Here is a 20,503-nt window from a genome sequence, read left to right as displayed (position 1 = left end):
TCGGTTTTCACCTCTTCTGCCCAGAGCCACATGGAAAATCATTGAATGGGTTATCCCATCTTAAACATGAAAGTCTGCAGTCACTATGTGCATTTCTGATATTCACTTCTTTATTTATTGTAATATTTGTATCTTATAGGTTTATAATGGGAGTATGTTACTTACATATTTAGTTTGGGTGCGCTGATGGCCATATTTGATCTGTATAATGTCTATTAGCCTTTAAATGTTTCTTCACTTGCTCCCTTTGTAAGCACCTGTCACTGTTGTCCTTCTTTCTACTTCACCTTGGATCGTTTACCGTCTGATCCATTACATTAAATAGTGTATAGCAATCTATATAGGACTGATGTCCACTTATACCTTAATGTAATCCTGTCATGCCTCCTCTCAGCGGACATGCACGCGAAACGTGGGTCGGGGCTCAGAGTCTGGAGTCACAGAGGGATCCACATGGGCAAGAACTAGTGATGAGCGAGTATACTTGCTGCTCGGGTTTTCCATGAGTATTTGTTAGTGCTCGAAGATTTCGTTTTCGTTGCCTCAGCTGCATGATTTGCGACTGCTAGACAGGCTGAATACATGTGGGGATTCCCTAACAAACCGGCAACCCCCACATGTATTCATCCTGTCTAGCAGCTGCAAATCATGAAGCTGAGGCGACGAAAACGAAATCTCCGAAGATGCCAAAATACTCGGAGGCCACCCGAGCGTGCTCAGGGAAACCCAAGCAACGAGTATACTCGCCCATCACTAGTAAGAACCACTCCTGAACCAGTTATTTTAATCTTGACCTTTTAATGGGATATTAACATAACTATTAATCTGAGGAATACTCTTTCAGGAACATGATCCCCCCCTGATCCTTACACTATAGTGCTATGCGCTGACTCTCAGACTCGCTTTACTCGAGTCTTTCATGATCGCCCCTTGTATTACTATTAATTTTGGTTGAAAATAGGGATTTTTGTGTGTACTCACCGTAAAATCCTTTTCTCCGAGCCACTCATTGGGGGACACAGGACCATGGGTGTTATGCTGCTGTCACTAGGAGGCTGACACTAAGCTGAGACAAAAAAAGGTTAGCTCCTCCCCTGCAGTATACACCCTCATACTGGCTTAAGCGTTTTTTGCTCCCGACGGTCCGCCAAAGCACGACGCATCCGTCGCACGACGGATGCGACGTGTGGCAATCCGTCGCAATGCGTATTCAATACAAGTCTATGGGGAAAAAACGCATCCTGCAAGCACTTTTGCAGGATGCGTTTTTTCTACAAAACGACGCATTGTGACGGATTGCAGTTAACGCTAGTGTGAAAGTAGCTTTACAGAGACCCAGTTCAGTGCAAAAGCAGTAGGAGAATAATAACAATATATCAAGCAACATTAGAGTATAACATGTCAAAAAACAGTCAAAAACTGAAAAGGTAAAGAGCCAAACAGGCTAACAGGGTGGGTGCTGTGTCCCCCAATGAGTGGCTCGGAGAAAAGGATTTTACGGTGAGTACACACAAAAATCCCTATTTCTCCTTCGCCACATTGGGGGACACAGGACCATGGGACGTCCCAAAGCAGTCCCTGGGAGGGGAACAATACAACCAAACAACTCCGTGTACCATCTGATTACAAATGCGCGACGGCCGCTTGCAGAATACGTCTGACAAGGGCCGCGTCCGCAGAGGAATGAATGTGGACATTGTAGTGCTTTGTGAAAGTATGCAGGCTGGACCACGTTGCAGCCTTGCAAACCTGCTCCGCTGTGGCCTGGTGCCAGATGGCCCAGGAAGCACCCATCGACCGAGTGGAGTGTGCTCTAATCTCCGCCGGGATAGGTCTGCCCCCGACCCGATAGGATTCATGGATAGCAGATCGAATCCATCTGGCTATCGTGGCTTTAGACGCAGCCAAACCCTTTCTGTGACCCTCCGGGAGCACGAAAAGGGCGTCCGATTTTCTGAAATGAGCCGTTCTGGAAATGTACCTCCTAAGGGCCCGTACCACGTCCATGGTATGAAGGGCTTTTTTAACCCTGTGTTTTGGCTGCGGGCAAAAAGAGGGAAGAATGATGTCCTCGTTAAGGTGAAAAGAAGAGACCACCTTAGGGAGAAAGGCCGGAGAAGGGCGTAGGACTACCTTGTCCTGATGGAAGGCAAGAAAAGGAGCCCAGCAGGATAAAGCGGCCAATTCTGAGACCCGTCTGATAGACGTCACGGCTGTAAGGAAGGCAACCTTCCAGGAGAGGACAGAAAGTGGAACGTCCTGAAGGGGCTCGAACGGAGGTTCCTGAAGAACCCCCAGGACCAAGTTGAGATCCCAGGTCTCTAACGGCATTCTGTAGGGGGGTACCACATGGGAGACCCCCTGAATGAAAGTCTTGACTTGAAGGTTGGCAGCGATCCTGCGTTGGAATTACACGTATAATGCCGAGATCTGACCTTTGAGGGAACTCAACGCCAAGCCGGAATCCAAACCGGACTGAAGGAAATCCAAAATGTGAGGGATAGAGAAAACGAGCGGAGGGCGACCTTGGAGCCTGCACCACGAGGTTTTCCAGGTGCGGTGGTAGATGGAAGCGGAAGACGCCTTACGAGCGCTTATCATGGTGGGAATGACCTGCTGAGAGAAACCAGCTCGAGCTAGAATCCAGGTTTCAACAGCCATGCCGTTAAACGTAGGGCCCCTGAGCTCTGGTGGCAGATCGGCCCTTGGCGAAGCAGATCTGGGCGGTCTGGTAACCGCCAGGGGACGTCGGCTACGAGCTGAACGAGCTCCGCGTACCAAGCGCGACGTGGCCAATCCGGTGCAACCAGAATGACCGGAACCCCCTCCGTCTTGATCTTCCGGATCACCTTCGGCAGTAATGGAAGCGGAGGAAACACATACAGGAGTTGGAATTGATGCCAAGGGGATATCAGCGCGTCCACTCAGATAGCCTGGGGATCCCGAGAACGTGCGATGATATTGTGAACCTTAGCGTTCAATCTGGATGCCATCAGATCCACGTCCAGGGTTCCCCAGCGAAGGCAGATCTGCCGAAAAACCTCTGGATGGAGTTCCGTCGCCCAGTTCTCGACGCCCGAAATGTGCACCGAGGAAATGGTGGAATGGTTGGCTTCGCCCAACGAAGAATGTGGGAGACTTCCTGCATCGCCGCCCTGCTGCGGGTACCCCGTTGGAGATTTATGTATGTCACGGCTGTGACATTGTCCGATTGGACTCGGATTGGGTGACCCGCGAGCAGGGAGTGAAAGAGTCTCAGGGCGAGTCTGATCGCATGAATCTCCAGGATGTTTATAGGGAGCCTCGACTCCCGGACTGTCCAACGACCCTGGGCAGAGTGGTGAAGAAACACCACACCCCAGCCGAGGAGACTGGCGTCGGTAGTTACCACTAACCAGCGGATCGGGAGAAAAGACTTCCCCTGGAGGAGAGATGGACCCAGGGTCCACCATACAAAAGATTGTCTGATCCGTGGAGACAAAGGGCAAGGACGATCGAGGGATAAGGGACTCCTGTCCCAGTTGTCCAGCAGAGCCTGTTGCATGGGGCGGAGATGGAGTTGAGCGAAAGGAACCGCTTCGATTACTGCTACCATTTTGCCCAGGATCTTCATGGCGAACCGAATGGGTCGCGGGCGAGGATGGCAGAGCGTCCGAGCCCCATGCTGAAGCTCTTGGGCCTTGGACCGAGGAAGCAAGACCAGTCCCCTTGAAGTGTCCAGGATCATGTCCAGAAAGGAGATCCGTTGGGCAGGAACGGTGGAGGACTTGTCCAAGTTGATCAACCAGCCCAGGCGCGAAAGAGAATCCAAGATAATGTGGACGCTTGACTCGCAGGCCTGATAAGACGGACCCTTTATGAGGTCGTCTAAGTAGGGCAACACGACCACTCCTCGAGAATGAAGAATGGCCACGATGGCCGCCATGACCTTCGTGAATACCCTGGGTGCCGTGGCAAGACCGAAGGGTAAGGCCGTGAATTGGAAATGGTCCTCTAGGATGGCAAAGCGGAGGAACCTTTGATGTGGCAGGAATATTGGAATGTGAAGATAGGCATCCTTGATGTCCATCGATGCCAGGTATTCCCCTCTGTCTATCGAGGAGATGACCGACCGGAACGATTCCATCCTGAAGTGCCGTACTTTTACGCACTTGTTCAGGAGCTTCAGATCCAAAATCGGGCGCACTTTCCCGTCCTTTTTTGGCACGACGAACAGGTTTGAGTAAAAACCTCTGAACCTCTCGTGTTCCGGAACAATGACCCCGCTCTGGCGGAGGGAATGAATGGCGCAAAGAAGGGCACGAGACTGAGCCCCCGAACTGGGGAGACGAGAGGGAAAAAAAACAAGTTGGAGGGGAGGCAGAGAACTCTATTTTGTAGCCAGACGACACCAGATCCCTGACCCATTCGTCGTGGATGATGGAGAGCCAGACTTGCTGAAAAAGAAGTAGACGTCCGCCTACTTTGGTGGTATCGACTGGAGCCGTTCCCGAGTCATTGTGAAGGGAATCTGGCAGGCCTGGAGCCTCTGGTTCTGGGTTGTCTAGGCTTTCCTCACCAGGACTGATTCGGCCTGAAAGAGGGACGAACGTCTCTGTCTGAACGAGCGGATTGGTCCGATCTGGAAGAGGCGGCAGGATTGGACCAGGCTGGACTGTTAAGAAAGGGCCGAAAACGAAATATGGCTGGTGCTGGAAGGCCGCCTTGGGCCTCTGTTGGGGAAGGAACTTGCTCTTTCCCCCTGTAGCATCAGAAATAAGCAGGTCTAGCTTTTCCCCAAAAAGACGCCCGCTCTGAAAAGGGAGAGAAATCAGACTTTTTAGAGGAGGAATCTGCGCGCCATTCTCTGAGCCAAATAGCTCTTCTGATGGTGATGGCGTTTGAAGCCGCCGTTGCTGCGCAATTCACTGCATCGAGAGATGCGTACATCACGTAAATCACCAGCCATGGCAATCTGTTTAGCAAGGTCCGCCACCTGAGACGGGAGATCCTGTTCCTGAACGGATTTCGCTAGAGCATCTGCCCAGGATACCATTGCCTTGGCCACCCAAGCCGCGGCGAATGAGGAAAATAGGGAAGAACTCGAGGCTTCGTACACCGAGCGAGCTAGAGAATCTAGCTGGCGTTCAGTGGGATTCCTAATCGAAGCGCCATCCGGAACGGATAAGAGTTTTGGAAGCTAGGCGCGAAACCGGAGGATCTACTAGTGGGGATTCCGTCCAGTCCTTCACGAGATCTGCAGAAAAAGGATACTTCGATTCCAGGGCCTTCTTGCCCGTGAAACGCTTATCCGGACGCTCCCTGTGTCGCCTGACTATATCCAGGAAATCTGGGTGAGAGGCGAAAGTCTTATGAGAACGCTTGGCTCTAGTAAAGGAGACTGAGTGGTCCGGAGCAGAATTAGGGTCATCGTCCACTAAGTGCGTGATTGACTGCCTCAATGAGGGAGTCAACAGTAGATCTAAACTCCGGAGCATCCGGGTCTAAGGATACATCAGACTCATATTCAGAGTCGTGAACACTAGGGTGAGCGAGAGGTGGAACTTCCAGAAGCTGACTGGCGTGGTGAGGGCTCAGGAGAGGTAGTGCGGATCCATTTTCTGGATGCCCGAACCTCTTTCCGGAGAGAACGGCCCCTGCTGGCCGACGATTCCCCTGTTACGGAGGGATCTCTTAATCCATGAAAAGGATTGCCCCGCTCCCCAGGCGGGTTCTGAATGGATTTGATGGCATTGGCTAAAAAATCCACGGACTGCAACAGCGAAGCGACCCATGCAGGGGGACTAGAAACGCCGGGGTCGGTGGCGGTGGAGGGCTCCTGGGCACATGGGGCATCGCAGGCTGAGCAGATGGGGGAAATTTGAGGCCGAGGAAGTGGAGCCTGGCAGGTGGTACACGCAGAAAAAAAGGTCGTATGGACCTTAGATGATTTTTTAGTCTTTGACTGGGACATGGTGTACGCTAATGTAAAATAGACCTCAGGGGCTATAAACTAAGGAAGCGAGGGCGACGCTGCAGGGGAGAACCTGACGTGGTCTCCTTACCCGTGGTCCTGTGTCCCGCAGAGGAAGAGACGGCGGATGGAGTAGGCGACAGCCGGCGTTTAAAGCGCTGCACGTGGGGGAAGCTGCGGCTGGAGAGCTGGAGCTACGGCGTGCAGTGAAAGAATCCAAGATGGCCGCCAAGATCAGGGGGAGAGATCTCGCAGCCAACGAGAAGCGCCAGGATAGGGGGCGGCGCCACAGGATGATGCGAAAAGGGGGCGGAGCCTATCGGGATGCGGCCAGGCCGAAGCCAGGGACTGAATTTGCAGCTTCGGCCTGGCGCGCAGCCGCTGAGTACCGGAAGCTATGGGGCCCAGGGAAAACCGTGCCGCTACTAAGAGGGAGACCTCCGGACCGCCAAACAGCCGACCCCTCCCCCCCCCGAGGCACTTACCCCGACAGAGGGTGGAACCGAGCCACGCAGGGGGGCAGAAAACTGCTGCACACAGGATCCTGGTGAGGAGTGCCTGGGGCGATTAGGACGGTGCAGGGGTTGGGGAGCCTCCATCCACCATCCCCTGAAAGGGGGGTGGAGAAGAACCGTTCTCCACCTTCCATCAGCCGCATATTTAGTGGTGATGCAGTGGGGGCTGCACGGACGCCACAACGTAGAGTGCCACTGATCAGCCGAGGAAAAAACCTGGTGGGCAGGGCAGATGTCTGACAAAAAAGACCTGGCTGCAGAAGAGGATACGTAGAGGACCTCCATGTGCTAGTCTGTAAGGGGGGTGGGGGAGATCGGTCCCTAGAAAAGGCCCGTCGCCCCCAAAAATCAGCTCAGGCAGTGGCTTCCCACGTCGCAGGAGAGGGTACGGAGAGGAGAAATCCCGTGCTCGCCTGTTGTTGGTTCGGGGAGATCGGAGCCTTGAAAGGTTCTGTCGCCCCTTTGTCCGATAGAAAAAGGGAAAGAATTAAATCTAGTGTGCCTCCTACGGACACTAAGCTTGAACTGGGTCTCTGTAAGCCAGCATGAGGGTGTATACTGCAGGGGAGGAGCTAACCGTTTTTTGTCTCAGCTTAGTGTCAGCCTCCTAGTGACAGCAGCATAACACCCATGGTCCTGTGTCCCCCAATGTGGCGAAGGAGAAAGTATTTTAATAATTGTTGTTGTATTATGTGACAAAGATATTTGTATTTACTGTAGACACGCTTTCACCATCTTTTTGATATACATGTTTGTTTTAAGTTCTATATTTTCCCACTACGATTTTCTTTATAGGTTAAAATTCTTTAAATGCTGGACAGGAGCATTGCAAAGCGCCTCCTACCTGTCTCCATCCCCTATGTGACTGCAGACTTCTGAATCCTTACAGTGTGCACACTTCACGGTTTGGATTCTCTGCTATTGCTACAGAGAACAGGTGGTCATGTGATCGCAAAGATGTGATCTGCATACACGTGGTCATGTTTTGATTAAAAGTGCCTGAAGTATGCATATTGCATACAAGCAGCCATATGATCTCCCGCTCTTGCTCCTGACAGCATGGGGTGTGCACACTGTAAAGATTCAGAAGTCTGAAGTCATACGAGGTGAATGTCTGCAGTCACTCTTGGATCGTACAATTATTTTCTTGCCTCAGGCGCCATCATAGTAACATAGTAACATAGTTAGTAATGCCGAAAAAAGACATTTGTCCATCCAGTTCAGCCTATATTCCATCATAATAAATCCCCAGATCTACGTCCTTCTACAGAACCTAATAATTGTATGATACAATATTGTTCTGCTCCAGGAAGACATCCAGGCCTCTCTTGAACCCCTCGACTGAGTTCGCCATAACCACCTCCTCAGGCAAGCAATTCCAGATTCTCACTGCCCTAACAGTAAAGAATCCTCTTCTATGTTGGTGGAAAAACCTTCTCTCCTCCAGACGCAAAGAATGCCCCCTTGTGCCCGTCACCTTCCTTGGTATAAACAGATCCTCAGCGAGATATTTGTATTGTCCCCTTATATACTTATACATGGTTATTAGATCGCCCCTCAGTCGTCTTTTTTCTAGACTAAATAATCCTAATTTCGCTAATCTATCTGGGTATTGTAGTTCTCCCATCCCCTTTATTAATTTTGTTGCCCTCCTTTGTACTCTCTCTAGTTCCATTATATCCTTCCTGAGCACCGGTGCCCAAAACTGGACACAGTACTCCATGTGCGGTCTAACTAGGGATTTGTACAGAGGCAGTATAATGCTCTCATCATGTGTATCCAGACCTCTTTTAATGCACCCCATGATCCTGTTTGCCTTGGCAGCTGCTGCCTGGCACTGGCTGCTCCAGGTAAGTTTATCATTAACTAGGATCCCCAAGTCCTTCTCCCTGTCAGATTTACCCAGTGGTTTCCCGTTCAGTGTGTAATGGTGATATTGATTCCCTCTTCCCATGTGTATAACCTTACATTTATCATTGTTAAACCTCATCTGCCACCTTTCAGCCCAAGTTTCCAACTTATCCAGATCCATCTGTAGCAGAATACTATCTTCTCTTGTATTAACTGCTTTACATAGTTTTGTATCATCTGCAAATATCGATATTTTACTGTGTAAACCTTCTACCAGATCATTAATGAATATGTTGAAGAGAACAGGTCCCAATACTGACCCCTGCGGTACCCCACTGGTCACAGCGACCCAGTTAGAGACTATACCATTTATAACCACCCTCTGCTTTCTATCACTAAGCCAGTTACTAACCCATTTACACACATTTTCCCCCAGACCAAGCATTCTCATTTTGTGTACCAACCTCTTGTGCGGCACGGTATCAAACGCTTTGGAAAAATCGAGATATACCACGTCCAATGACTCACCGTGGTCCAGTCTATAGCTTACCTCTTCATAAAAACTGATTAGATTGGTTTGACAGGAGCGATTTCTCATAAACCCATGCTGATATGGAGTTAAACAGTTATTCTCATTGAGATAATCCAGAATAACATCCCTCAGAAACCCTTCAAATATTTTACCAACAATAGAGGTTAGACTTACTGGCCTATAATTTCCAGGTTCACTTTTAGAGCCCTTTTTGAATATTGGCACCACATTTGCTATGCGCCAGTCCTGCGGAACAGACCCTGTCGCTATAGAGTCACTAAAAATAAGAAATAATGGTTTATCTATTACATTACTTAGTTCTCTTAGTACTCGTGGGTGTATGCCATCCGGACCCGGAGATTTATCTATTTTAATCTTATTTAGCCGGTTTCGCACCTCTTCTTGGGTTAGATTGGTGACCCTTAATATAGGGTTTTCATTGTTTCTTGGGATTTCACCTAGCATTTCATTTTCCACCGTGAATACCGTGGAGAAGAAGGTGTTTAATATGTTAGCTTTTTCCTCGTCATCTACAACCATTCTTTCCTCACTATTTTTTAAGGGGCCTACATTTTCAGTTTTTATTCTTTTACTATTGATATAGTTGAAGAACAGTTTGGGATTAGTTTTACTCTCCTTAGCAATGTGCTTCTCTGTTTCCTTTTTGGCAGCTTTAATTAGTTTTTTAGATAAAGTATTTTTCTCCCTACAGTTTTTTAGAGCTTCAATGGTGCCATCCTGCTTTAGTAGTGCAAATGCTTTCTTTTTACTGTTAATTGCCTGTCTTACTTCTTTGTTTAGCCACATTGGGTTTTTCCTATTTCTAGTCCTTTTATTCCCACAAGGTATAAACCGCTTACACTGCCTATTTAGGATGTTCTTAAACATTTCCCATTTATTATCTGTATTCTCATTTCTGAGGATATTGTCCCAGTCTACCAGATTAAGGGCATCTCTAAGCTGTTCAAACTTTGCCTTCCTAAAGTTCAATGTTTTTGTGACTCCCTGACAAGTCCCCCTAGTGAAAGACAGGTGAAACTGCACAATATTGTGGTCGCTATTTCCTAAATGCCCAACCACCTGCAGATTTGTTATTCTGTCAGGTCTATTAGATAGTATTAGGTCTAAAAGTGCTGCTCCTCTGGTTGGATTCTGCACCAATTGTGAAAGATAATTTTTCTTGGTTATTAGCAGAAACCTGTTGCCTTTATGGGTTTCACAGGTTTCTGTTTCCCAGTTAATATCCGGGTAGTTAAAGTCCCCCATAACCAGGACCTCATTATGGGTTGCAGCTTCATCTATCTGCTTTAGAAGTAGACTTTCCATGCTTTCTGTTATATTTGGGGGTTTGTAACAGACCCCAATGAGAATTTTGTTACCATTTTTCCCTCCATGAATTTCAACCCATATGGACTCGACATCCTCATTCCCTTCGCTAATATCCTCCCTTAAAGTGGACTTTAGACAAGACTTTACATAGAGACAAACCCCTCCTCCTCTCCGATTTTTACGATCCTTTCTAAACAGACTGTAACCCTGTAAGTTAACTGCCCAGTCATAGCTTTCATCTAACCATGTCTCGGTTATTCCCACTATGTCAAAGTTACCTGTAGATATTTCTGCTTCTAGTTCTTCCATCTTGTTTGTCAGGCTTCTGGCGTTTGCGAGCATGCAGTTTAGAGGATTTTGTTTTGTTCCAATCTCCTCACTGTGGATTGTTTTAGAAATGTTCTTACCTCCCTTCTGAGCATGTTTTCCTGGGTCGTCTTTGTTCGAGTCTAATGTTTTTCTTCCCGTCCCCTCTTCTTCTAGTTTAACGCCCTCCTGATGAGTGTAGCGAGTCTTCTGGCGAATGTGTGTTTCCCAGGTTTGTTGAGGTGTAGTCCGTCTCTGGCGAGCAGTCCATCATACCAGTAATTCACACCGTGGTCCAGGAATCCAAATCCTTGTTGTCTGCACCATCGTCTTAGCCAGTTGTTTGCATCAAGGATCCTGTTCCATCTCCTGGTGCCATGCCCGTCTACTGGAAGGATAGAAGAAAAAACTACCTGTGCATCCAGTTCCTTTACTTTCTTCCCCAACTCTTCAAAGTCCTTGCAGATTGTCGGTAGGTCCTTCCTTGCTGTGTCATTGGTGCCAACATGTATCAGAAGAAATGGGTGGACGTCCTTGGAGCTGAAGAGCTTTGGTATCCTATCGGTCACATCCTTGATCATCGCACCTGGAAGGCAGCATACTTCTCTTGCAGTTATGTCCGGTCTGCAGATGGCTGCTTCGGTGCCTCTCAGTAGTGAGTCTCCCACCACCACCACTCTTCGTTGCTTCTTGGCTGTACTTTTTGCTGTCACTTGTTGCTGTGTGCCCTTTTCTTTTTTGCTTGCTGGTATTGCTTCATTCTTAGGTGTGCCATCTTCATCCTCTACAAAGATTTGATATCGGTTCTTCAGTTGTGTGGTTGGTGATTTCTCCATGGTCTTCTTGCTTCTTTTGGTCACATGCTTCCACTCATCTGCTTTTGGAGGTTCTCTGACACTTTTTGCACCTTCTGTGACCAGTAGAGATGCTTCTGTTCTGTCTAGAAAGTCTTCATTCTCTTTGATGAGTTTCAAAGTTGCTATTCTTTCTTCCAGACCCCGCACCTTTTCTTCTAAAAGGGCCACTAGTCTACACTTCTGACAGGTGAAATTGGATTCTTCTTCTGGTCGATCTGTGAACATGTAGCACATGCTGCAGCTCACCATGTAGGTTGTCACATCTGCCATGTTGCTCCTAGATCCTGCTGACTTGCTGTGTGTTTTCCTTCTTGTGTAATCTACTCAGCCAAGCTCTCTTGCAATAATGTCCTACAGGCAAAAATTCGCGCGCCGTAAGGCGCCGTAAACATCGACAGTGTTTAGCTCTAACATTAAAGAAACTAATCAGAAGAAACAAAATAATGACAGCATTGAGACGACAAATGCTTAAAGTCCAACATTCCCTATTCTCTGTGCGTCTGCGCTCCGCTGGCCAGAGCTTTGAGCAACCCCAATAAACATTAGATGGTCGGCCACTCCAGCTTTGTGATATTCGTTATGGGCACCGTCCATAGTGAAAGGTGTGTGGTGCTGTCTGAGCAGAGATATGCCAATCTTCTACTTTCTGCCTACCAGTAAAAATGAGCTAAAATTGTGTACACTCAAACATTAAAGGGGTTTTCCAGCCTCTAAAAAAAATATGATGTTCAAATAGTTGACATGTAGCAAGATTACAGAGTTCTACCAGCTATAGACAGCACATTATTAGGGCAGCACAGTGGCTCAGTGGTTAGCACTGTAGCGCTGGAGTAATGGGTTCAAGCCCCACCCTGGACAACATCTGCAAAGAGTTTGTATGTTCTCTCCTTGTTTGAGTGGATTTCCTCGGAGTTCTCTGGTTTCCTCCCACATTCCAAAGACATACTAATAGGGAATCTAGATTGTGAGCCCCATCGGGGACAGCGATGATAATGTGTGCAAACTGTAAAGCGCTGCAGAATATGTTAGCGCTATATAAAAATAAAGATTATTATTAAGCTAGTGGCACACAAAGACACAACCTGTTTAGCCCCTTCGTGTGTGACATCCAGTTCTCCGAACATTCTTACCTCACTCAGCTGATCAGAGAATATGGGTATGTGCACACGTTGCGGATTGTCTGCGTTTTTTGAGGTGCAGAAATGCTGCAGATCCGCAATTGATTTACAGTACAATGTTAATCAATGAGAAACTTTGTGGAAAATCAGCTGTGGTTTAAAAGAAGTAGCATGTCGCTTCTTTTTGTTGAATCTGCAGCGTTTTTGTACCCATTCCATTATAGAAAACCGCAGGGGTAAAAAAACGCAGCAAATCTGCAAGAAAACTGCAGCAAAAACACACAAAAAACGCTGCGGAACCGCACAAAAAACACAACAAATCCACAGGTGTGTTTTCTGCCAGGAGAGGCAGAATCCGCACCAGAAATTCCTAAGCCTAATCCGCAACGTGTGCACATAGCCTATCTGTGACACTGCACAAAAAAAATCTGAGACTTTAGGCGAGCTTATGCCAGAGCTGGTCAACTTAACCAAAATGAGTGAATTGGAGCATAGCACAGCCCGCCCAACAAATTCATCAAAGTTTACAATACCTTATAGAGGCATAAATTACTCCACTTCCTGACCGGAGTGACATTTTTGGAGGAGATGCACACAGGTTGTCTGATGCACCCAATTCATTAAGAGGCATATGAGGCGCAGACAGACGACCATATTTCTTGTGCAAGGATCGCATCAGAATCCTCGGACTGGCCCAGCACCTCTCCTGACCTTAGCGTGACAGACAGCTGAATGCGGGAGAGGCGATGGGTCAGTCCGAGGATTACAATGCGATTCTCACAAGAAATACTGCGGTCTGTCTGCGCCCTTACTCTGTTGATCTTCATTAAGATTGCCATGCAAAACCCCAGTATTACAGCATTTTGCCCTAAATATTTTAATAATCTCAGAAAACTCCTTTACATGACCATTACCACTTATGGGCAACAGAAAAACGAATATTTTATGATCCACTTTATAGTAACAGTCAAGACAAAAATAAATGACATTTTTTTTCTTCTTAAAAATATGCATCTTTTTTATGTCAAGGCCACGTTTACACTTTCAGTATTTGGTCAGTATTTTACCTCAGTATGTGTAAGCCAAGACCAGGAGTGCAACAGTCAGAAGAAAAGTCTAATAGAAACACGTCACCACTTCTGCATTTATCACCCACTCCTGGTTTTGGCTTACAAATACTGAGGTAAACTAGTGACCAAATACTGAGAGTGTGACCGTGGCCTTAGCATTCCAATGAAACAATGGTCGAGTATGGTTCTTCACCTGTCTTGCAAGTACAAACAAGTAAAAAGATAGAAAACCCCTTAATTATTGTGCCTTCTTTCATGAAAAACATAGTCATACCAAACCTTTTCTTTATTTACAGTGTTTAAAAAAAAAAAGGGGCAGAATAAAGGACAGAAGAGTAAAAGATAAAATATAACACTCACACTGACGAGATACAGCAGAGAGGAAATTGGGGCAGTTTTCTGACAGGTATACTGTAGGTCTATATAGAAACCACACTCTCAATAGACTCCCTTTGGTAGAAACAGTAATAAAGGAGGTTGTGGCTTCCGGATGTTCCCCCCAATCACTATGTTACAAAGATGGGTAACAGAAGGTTAAACTAAGACGGTGCTTGCTATAAAATAATGGAGGGGACAGAAGATGAACGGGAGAACTCTTGTTACTGGTATTTACACACTTGTATTTACATACCATGGGTGAGATTAGGTCTGCTAAGACTAGGGGTAGGGAGATTGGCAGGAGATCCTTGGGAACACCAAACCCCCGATTTCTGTCAGAGGGGCTTGCAGCAACGCATCTAGCAACTGGGCAGCTCAAATAACCCTCCAAATGAGGGTGAAGGGTCCACCGCACGTTTCTGTAAGTGATCCTGCTGGTTTAGACAAAAGACTAACTTTCAAATGAGTCACTCTAGAAAGGAAGTGCCGCTGGTCTCTTTGAATCTTTTTTTTTTAAGGGCTTTTAAAGGTTTGTCCATATTTTACTCGGTACTTGTTTATATCCACAAAATGTAGACTCTCCAAGTCCCGGGTAGTGACGCAGGGCACCATACCCTCCACCCCCTCTCCCATCAGCCACTTTCTGGTATCAGCTGCCATCTCCCGGCTCACATGTTCCAGATTCCACTTGCTCAGCCATGTTTGGAAGCGCTGGTGCAGTCGTTTGCTGACTCGCTCATGGGACTAAAGGAAACATAATGGAAACAGGGTAATGGTTAAACGTTGTTAAATGAAGGCTAAATAAAACCCAAAACATTAAATATTTTAACACCTCCTTGTTATTTTTAATGACACCAAAACTAAAAAAAAAAAAAAAAACAAGAGCAGATCCCATTGACTGTCGGAGACTAACCATGGGTTTCTGTTTGAGGAGGCTCATCTCCATTTTAGTGGCCTGAAGGATTCTGTCCAAAACATTGCTACATGGTATACCCAAGTTTATGATACCCTGATGACCCGATTAACTTATAGAAATAATGTATCCATTTTTAGAGTGCGGTTCCTTCTCCCTGGGGTCTACAGATCTCACTGACCGTACATGGACCCCAAGTCCCTCTACATAAAACCAAAGAGGTCAGTTTCAGTTTATGTAAATTTTACCCATAAACCAGTTTTAACATTGCGACAATAATGCCATAGTTTATCATAGAGCTTACACCAAGTGACCACCCTCCATATCCAAGAATAATGGGGATTTTCTACCCAAAAACTAGGATACGCTATAGCTATACAATCAGTAAGGCTGGTTTCACATTTGCATTTTTGCGGTAAAAAACACACAAAAAAACGCATGCGTTTTTTCCCTATATTTAACATTAAAAACGCATGCTTTTTTGCATGCGTTTTGACAACGCATGCGTTTTTCTCTGCATGCGTTGTGTTGCAGAAAAGCAACATGTAGTAATTTTTGCGGCTTTTTTTTTTATTGATGTCTATGTAAACGCATGCGTTTTTAAGCACATGCGTTTGTTTGCGTTAAAAACACATGCGTTTTTATAAAAAACAAAAACAGAAAACACACTGATATGCCACCCCCCACCATAAAGGTGATAAAGGGATCCTAACCCTAAAGGGATCCTAACCCTATCCCTAAAGGGATCCTAACCCTAAAGGGATCCTAACCCTACCCCTAATCCCTTAAGGGTTAGGATCCCTTTAGGCTTAGGATCCCTTTAGGGTTATGATCCCTACCCCTAACTATTTCTGTTTATAGTGGGTTTTTTACTTTATTTTGATGATTGGCAGCTGTCACACATTTCTCAGCATGCGTTTAAAAAACGCAAACGCATGAAAAAACGCATGGAAACGCGTCAAAACACCGCATTTTTTTCACCACATGCAAAAACACATGCGTAAAAAAAAACGCAGCGTTTGCACACGTTTACATGCGTTTTTTCACCATGCCTTTTTTTTTTTTTAAATAAACGCATGCGTTTTAAAACGCAAGTGTGAAACCAGCCTAAGCGCGAGTGGCCGAGAGACACCTGCAAGCAACTACAGACACGGCATCTACACATCTGAAGAGCCAAATGCCACAAAAAGGACTGAACAGGTGTAGTGTAAAGCGGGGTAACACATATCCCCTTAATTTTGGCAATTAGATGGAATCTCAGCAGCCAAATATCAGATATGTATCATTTACCTGCATTTTCAGCGTTACACACAAGCCACCGGTATGTTGGCAGACTTATATGAGCGGCTCTACTACGGAGCAGGACACAGTCCTCCAAGGCCCGCTGTTATACACGTACATACACACACACCTGCTGTGCCCTAAGTAAGGCAGTGCGACGGTACATGTAGTCCTCAGATTTGATGACGTATACCATCTTGTAAGAGTTCAGCTTGAATTTGCACTGCAGCTTGTCCAGACTCTCTAGATTCTCCAACGTCCGCTTTCCATTGCCTTCCTTCTCCTGTTGTTCGCGGCCTCGCTGGCACTTCCGGATTCTGCGCAGGTTCCTGCGTAACAATAAATGACTGGTAACATCTATAAAGTTAGAAGCTTTTAAATCCTTTACGATCTGTAGGGGGAGGAAAAAAGTACCAAAAAAAGTTAGGTGAAAACAGTTTATACAAGGAAAAAAAAAAAAGAAGCTTAATAGTGGAGTGGTCAGACTAAATGTGAAGATAAGAATACTGGAATAGCTTCCCAACAGAGGTGGTAGAGACTAAAACAAGGAAAAACCCTACAGGAAAAAAGGCAAGTGTGGTTATTGACTAGAACCAGGGATAGTGTCGTTGGCACAGGTATCAGATGATGAGCTCACCTGGGTAAGAAAACAGGTTTCTGTGCGAGATGCTCTCTCAGCTCTGGGGAAGTAGAGTCACAGTTCATGTATCTTTCCACATAGTCCGACCAGCGCTTAAAGAAAGAAGACAATTTGTGCAGAATTAGTCCCAGAGCCCAGAATGCCAAGACCCATTACAGGCAAGCAGACAATAAGGGTAGAACTGCACAGCGGAGCCGCAGCAGGAGGGCCAAGAGGCGCACCCTTGGGCTGTGTTCACATGCAGCGTTTTTGCAGCTAATACCTGCTCTCTTGGCAGTTAAAATACTGCATTAAAAATGCGGGCTTTGCTGCGTTTTACTTGTGTGATTGGTCTACTATAAATACTTGTTAGTTTTAGTCACCAAAACCACTGCAAAACCTGTTTGCTCTGGGTTTTCTTTGTACGTGCTTTCTTGTGTTTTTTCCCCTTCGACAACCTTGTTTGTCATGAAACTGCTTGTATAACTCCTGTTTTTGGTGTGTCTATGAAGAGCCCAAAGATTAAATTTGGCTTTATTAGATGTTACACAGTAAAGCCAGTAATGCATGTGCGCAGTATAATACGGGCTCATTCTTGTCCGAGACAAGACGATTACTCCAACTTAATTTTTTTTTTAAACTGCCCCCTATTTGATAGCGAATAGCGTGCACATTAAAATAAGGAGGCTAGGTTCACACGTTGTGTTCTCTCTCTGGGCAGTAAAGAAGCAGCTTACAAAAATTAGCTTTTGCTGTGTTTGTGTGTGTCAATTTTCTAGAATACAGCTCTGGCAAAAATTAAAAGACCACTGCAAAATTTTCAGTTTGTCTGATTTTTCTCTATATAGGTATATTTTTTGAGTAAAATGTAATTAAATTGTTCTTTTATTATATTAACGATGACAACATGTCTCCGAAGTTCCAAGCAATAAATTTAGTATTTATTTTCTGGAAAAAAAAAATGGTCAAAATAACAAAAAATTTAATTGCTTGCAGACCTCAAATAATGCAAAAAAAGAAAAAAAACCAAGTTCATAATCATTTAGGAACAACAATACTTATGTTTTAACTCAGGAAGAGTTCAGAAATCAATATTTTGTGGAATAACCATGATTTTTAATCACAGCTTTCATGCGTCTTGGCATGCTTTCCACCAGTCTTTCACACTGCTTCTGGGTGACCTTTTGCCACTCCTGGTACAAAAATGTAAGCAGTTCTTCTTTGTTGGATGGCTTGTGACTATCTGGGCAGCACGGTGGCTCAGTGGTTAGCTCTGCAGTCTTGCAGCACTGAGGACCTGGGCTCAAATCCCACCAAGGACAACATCTGCAAGGAGTTTGTATGTTCTCCCTGTGTTTGTGTGGGTTTCCTCTGGGCACCCCAGTTTCCTCCCACATTCCAGGGAATTTAGATTATCATCTCTGTCCCCGATGGGGCTCACAATGTATGTAAAGCGCTGCGGAATATGTTAGCGCTATATAAAAATAAAGATTATTATTATTATCCATCTTCCTCTTGATTACATTCCAGAAGTTTTCAGGTTTGGAGATTGGGCGGGCCATGACAGGGATTTGATGTGGTGGTCCTTCATTCACACCTTGATTGACCTAGCTGTGTGGCATGGTGCATTGTCCTGCTGGAAAAACCAGTCCTCAGAGCTGGGGAACATTGCCTGAGCAGAAGGTATCAACTGTTTTTCCAGGATAACCTTGTATGCGGTCAATCAAGGTGTGGATGAAGGACCACCGCATCAAATCCCTGTCATGGGCGGCCCAATCTCCAGACCTGAACCCCATTGGAAACCTCTGGAATGTAATCAAGAGGAAGATGGATAGTCACAAGCAAACAAACAAAGAAGAACTGCTTACATTTTTGTACCAGGAGTGACATAAGGTCACCCAAAAGCAGTGTGAAAGACTGGTGGAAAGCATGCCATGAAAGCTGTGATTAAAAATCATGGTTATTCCACAAAATATTGATCTCTGAATTCTTAGTTAAAACATTAGTATTGTTGTTTCTATATGAGTATGAACTTTTTTATTTTGCATTATTAGTGGTCTGCAAGCAATGCATTTTTTTTGGTTATTTTGACCATTTCTCATTTTCAGAAAATAAATACAAAGCTTATTGCTTGGAGACATGTTGTCAGTAGTTTATAGAATAAAAGAACAATTTACATTTTACTCAAAAATATACACAAATTGAAGATTTTGCAGTGGTCTCTTAATTTTTGCCAAACCATATGTTTACTAAACTTCGTTTTAGCCATCCAAAACGCTGCAAAAACGCTGAAAGAATAGAAATGCTGCAGATTAAAAAAAAAACGCAGAATATTTCCCATTTCAGTCATGAAAAAAAAGCAAGCATGTGCATAAGATTTTGGAAATCTTAAAGCCTTTGCTGGTACTGTAATAAAAATAATATGTGAACATAGCCTTACCAGTTGCTGTCTTCTGCGGTTTACAGTGCTTTTCTGCCCCTCTCCTGCATCATGGGATAGCAAATCCTTCTTGCCAGCTTACACAGCAGAATGGGATCGCTTTTCCTAATGCAAGTCTATGAGAGCATCGTTCTGATTCTCAGTCTTAAATTGAGAAAGCGGCTGTTTGTTGTTGTGACAGCGGCTATCACATGAAACAGGAGAGGACCAGAGAGTGCTGGAAACTGGAGAAGGCAGCAAGGAGTAGGTAATACACACTGAACATACATTACTGAGAGCTAATAAATGACAACACTTCTAAAACAAAAAGCACAAAACACATACATGAACAGGATCAGATCACGAAACATGATCAGGCTGGGTCTTGAAGCTCTTAAGTGTCATTAGACTGGTGGTTGGTTGAGGCAAAACGGCATCTGTATTACCGGACTGGTGCAGTGCAGCATGGAGGCAGATTTTATTACCGGCCTGGTGCGGTGCAGCAGGGAGGCAGATTTTATTACCGGCCTGGTGCGGTGCAGCATGGAGGCAGATTTTATTACCGGCCTGGTGCGGTGCAGCAGGGAGGCAGATTTTATTACAAGCATGGTGCGGTGCAGCAGGGAGGCAGATTTTATTATGGGCATGGTGCGGTGCAGCAGGGAAGCAGATTTTATTACCGGCATGGTGCGGTGCAGCAGGGAGGCAGATTTTATTACCGGCCTGGTGCGGTGCAGCATGGAGGCAGATTTTATTACCGGCCTGGTGCGGTGCAGCAGGGAGGCAGATTTTATTACAAGCATGGTGCGGTGCAGCAGGGAGGCAGATTTTATTACCGGCCTGGTGCGGTGCAGCATGGAGGCAGATTTTATTACCGGCCTGGTGCGGTGCAGCAGGGAGGCAGATTTTATTACCAGCATGGCGCGGTGCAGCAGCGAGGCAGATTTTATTACCGGCCTGGTGCGGTGCAGCAGGGAGGCAGATTTTATTATGGGCATGGTGCGGTGCAGCAGGGAGGCAGATTTTATTATGGGCATAGTGCGGTGCAGCAGGGAAGCAGATTTTATTACCGGCATGGTGCGGTGCAGCATGGAGGCAGATTTTATTACCAGCATGGCGCGGTGCAGCAGCGAGGCAGATTTTATTACCGGCCTGGTGCGGTGCAGCAGGGAGGCAGATTTTATTATGGGCATGGTGCGGTGCAGCAGGGAGGCAGATTTTATTATGGGCATGGTGCGGTGCAGCAGGGAAGCAGATTTTATTACCGGCATGGTGCGGTGCAGCAGGGAGGCAGATTTTATTACCAGCATGGCGCGGTGCAGCAGCGAGGCAGATTTTATTACCGGCCTGGTGCGGTGCAGC

General features: G+C 46.0%; 1 protein-coding gene across 11 annotated transcripts in view; it reads right to left on the bottom strand.

Annotated features, from left to right (window-relative positions):
* Nucleotides 1-13,802: 13,802 nt before the first annotated feature.
* SIN3A (SIN3 transcription regulator family member A) overlaps nucleotides 13,803-20,503 on the bottom strand; it is a 119,110-nt gene continuing 112,409 nt past the window's right edge. For 4 of the 11 annotated variants that reach the window (XM_069765680.1, XM_069765681.1, XM_069765678.1 and 1 more), the window contains exons 19-21: nucleotides 16,741-16,835; nucleotides 16,234-16,432; nucleotides 13,803-14,653 (exon numbers count right to left, since the gene is read on the bottom strand). In XM_069765680.1, the coding sequence (XP_069621781.1) occupies nucleotides 14,423-14,653; nucleotides 16,234-16,432; nucleotides 16,741-16,835 (525 nt within the window). In that variant the 3' untranslated portion in view covers nucleotides 13,803-14,422. The remainder of the gene's footprint in view (nucleotides 14,654-16,233; nucleotides 16,433-16,740; nucleotides 16,836-20,503) is intronic. The other 7 variants (XM_069765687.1, XM_069765688.1, XM_069765683.1 and 4 more) reach the window with 5 other exon arrangements.

The sequence above is a fragment of the Ranitomeya imitator genome, chromosome 4 (genome assembly GCF_032444005.1).
Source record: "Ranitomeya imitator isolate aRanImi1 chromosome 4, aRanImi1.pri, whole genome shotgun sequence".
NCBI classification, from domain to species: Eukaryota; Metazoa; Chordata; class Amphibia; order Anura; family Dendrobatidae; genus Ranitomeya; species Ranitomeya imitator.
Note: the sequence above shows the minus strand (reverse complement) of the source record. Positions and strands in the feature narration are given on the sequence as shown.